Genomic DNA, 3,064 nt, shown 5'->3' with positions numbered 1-3,064 from the left:
TGCAGAACGGGCCAATGAGACCCATATACTGGTCCATAATGTGCTTGGATTTCCTGGTACCCATTTGCTTTTTAGAATTTACTCATCCAGACAAGAAACTATAAAGCTTTTCAATATTTGTTAATATTGCTGAGGTCCACTTGACAAAATGGAAAGTAGAGCTAGAGTTACAGAGATATGGCTCAGAAGCAATTTCTAGGACAGCCCTGGAAAGCAGCTGATGTATGTAATACAAAGAGGATGATTCTCTGGACATTGTTAGTTCCCTTTGCCTTTTCAGTTCCCAGCAGCATGGTTAGTGGTCAAGGACAATGGGAATTGGAGACTGATGTCCACCCCTATCTAAACACAGCAAGGCTTCCTTCCTTGTGATATTTCTAAATATCTTCAGACCAGCTTGTCCTTCACTTTCCTTTCTGATTCACCTGTCTCCATGCAGCTGAGGCTGATATCTGTGCCAGGGGCTGGCTGCAAAACCAGCGCAACTGCTCTGCATATTTCGATAGAAAACTGACATGGCAGCAAGCTGAGGTAAAAGAAATTGATCACCAAACCAAACCAGATACAGCAGGTCTGTATTTTGGGCTCATTATGCATGGAAGAAAATACAAAGATCTGACTCTTACATAATCGTTCCAACTTAAGGAGACCTGTTGAATAAATTGTTGAATGATGAGTCAACCTACATTGACCCAGTGGGTCTACTCTAGTCAAGAGAAACAAATGGATTAAAGTCAAGGAGTTTAGATACAATGCTAATATCTAGGCCTGAAGCGTGATGGATTTAAAAGTCTCAAGGTCCAATTTCCTTAGAATTATTCAAATTTACATCCTTATTTGAACTGTGTTAACATTCCAGAATCTAAGTATATTCTGAAGATATTGGGGGAGGACAGATATCAAGAAATACTCATTTCGGTCAGTTGGTATGTATACCACAATTAATTTAAATTCCATAAACAGGATGTAAAAGAAAATAAGAACTGAACTAAACTAAGCCAAGATCAGTCTAGAACGGAATAGAGAAACTATGGGCCTCTAAATGCCCATAGATTTGATCAGCTATGACTCCCATCCTTCTTCACCACTGGCCTAGCCTGCAGTGGCTGATAGGAACTGGAGTCCAACAAAATCTGGAAAGCCATAGGTTCTCCAACCCTGATCTAACTCAATACAGTAGGCCCTTGGTATCCACTGGGTCTGTGTTCTAGGACCCACCATGGATGCTGGATTAACCATGGATTAACAAAGTTTGGGAAAGTTACTCTTTTCAGGCTTAAATTCTCAGAAACCCACAGCCTGCACAAGCAGGGATCTGCAGGAGCTGTAATCTAAAACAACTGCAACTTTTCTTTGCTCTGCTCATTAGTCCCCATCAGCTGAGATTCCAAATATTTTCTGATGTGAAATAGATTTAGGTGGCTCCTGTCAATTGGAATTTTGGGAGTAAGAGAATTTTTGCATTTCATAAAGTTGAACTCAACAGTCTTCTGATTTGCAATATACCTGTGCCTGGAATACAATTATGTAAGTAAAACTCATCCACTTTCCCTTCTTGGCCCCCAGATTGAATGCCAGAGCTATGGCCGTGGGTCCCATCTGGCCTCCATCCTCAGTGAGTCAGAGACAAACCTGCTGGCCCAACACATCTCCACTTACCAACAAAAACCAAGTGATGTCTGGATTGGACTGCATGATCCCCTTGGGGTGAGCCTCTCTGAACTGCCCAGGAAGTTCAGATTGTCACCATTGACCAGTGGTGGCAGCTTGACCATTTCATTCTCTGTTTATCTTATGTGTTTTCAAGTCAACAGGATGATGTAGCAGCCAAAAAAAGTAAATGCAATTCTGGGCTTCATGAACAGGAATATAGAGGGAAGTAGTAGTCCTACTCTATTCTACTTTGGTCATAACAGACCTAAAATACTGAGTTTGGTTCTGGGCACCACAGTTAAAGAAAGATATTGATAAGCTGGAAATAAAGCCTTATGTGGACCAATGTAGAGAGATGGGTATTTTCAGCTTGAGGAAGACCAAAAGGTGGCATGATGTTGTTGTTAGCTGCCTTCAAGTTGACTTCGACTCATGGCAACCCTGTGAATGAGATGTCTCCAAGCCCCCATCCTCCGTAGCTCTGTTCGGGTCCTGTAGCCTCAGTCCCATAACCTCCCTGACTGAGTCTTCCTCTCTTTCTACTGTTTTCAACCTTTCCTAGCATTATTGCCTTTTCTAATGGATCATGCCTTTTCATGATGTGGCCAAAGTACGACAGCCTCAATTTAGTCATCTTGGCTTTCAAGGAGAGTTCGGGATTTCAGGCTTCTTTTCTTCCTATCAGTTTCTTCACATGATAGGGATCACAACTCTGCTTCTACAATTTTGAACTTAAGGCAGTCATGTCACACCAGGGAAACATGTCCAACTGCTTCCCTTGGGAAACTTATAGATGCCTAGGACTCCAATATGATTCTAGTTAAAAATGTCTTCCATTACTGCAGAACAGAAGATGGAGATGGGCTGATGAATCTGTCTACAACTATGAGGCCTGGAAGCACTACCAGCCAAGCAAATCCAACATGAGCATACACTGTGTAGAACTGCTTCGATCCACTGGTAAGGAAACCCATTCTCAGGAACTAAGAAAGGATAAGGTTTGTATCTACAAGAATCATACTCCAAACCCCCTATGGATGCCAGGCAGTGTAGATATACACATACATTAATCACATAAATTAATCAAATAAGTAAGATGATAAAAATTCAAAATGTGTCATATAAGTTTTAGTTATCCTTGCCTCCTTAGTTTTGACTGTTACAAATTTTTGTATTCACTTTTTTCCTTTAAAAAAATTATCATTGGACCATGAGTACTTGATGTTTTTCTTTTTCATTATCTAAGTCTGAGGTTTTTCACCTAGTGAGACCAGAATGAATACTTAGAGAAAGGCATCTTACAAACTAAATTCTGTCCTGTCTTTTGCATTTTAGCTTTTAAAAAGTGGAATGATGCTTTGTGCAAGAAACTCAATGCCTATGTCTGCAAGTACCAACTCTAGAGAAGGCT

At 40.7% G+C, this 3,064-nt stretch overlaps 1 protein-coding gene across 1 annotated transcript; it reads left to right on the top strand.

Moving 5' to 3' along the window:
* Positions 1 to 439: 439 nt before the first annotated feature.
* On the top strand, positions 440 to 3,064 carry LOC121918248 (regenerating islet-derived protein 4-like; the record flags this gene model as incomplete). Its single annotated transcript, XM_042444329.1, has 4 exons — positions 440 to 531; positions 1,567 to 1,707; positions 2,499 to 2,613; positions 2,989 to 3,064. Coding segments are annotated over 4 exons (416 nt in total), but the record flags the coding sequence as incomplete, so codon positions are not given.

The sequence above is a fragment of the Sceloporus undulatus genome, unplaced genomic scaffold, assembly GCF_019175285.1.
Source record: "Sceloporus undulatus isolate JIND9_A2432 ecotype Alabama unplaced genomic scaffold, SceUnd_v1.1 scaffold_6848, whole genome shotgun sequence".
In the NCBI taxonomy this organism is placed as follows: Eukaryota; Metazoa; Chordata; class Lepidosauria; order Squamata; family Phrynosomatidae; genus Sceloporus; species Sceloporus undulatus.
Note: the sequence above shows the minus strand (reverse complement) of the source record. Positions and strands in the feature narration are given on the sequence as shown.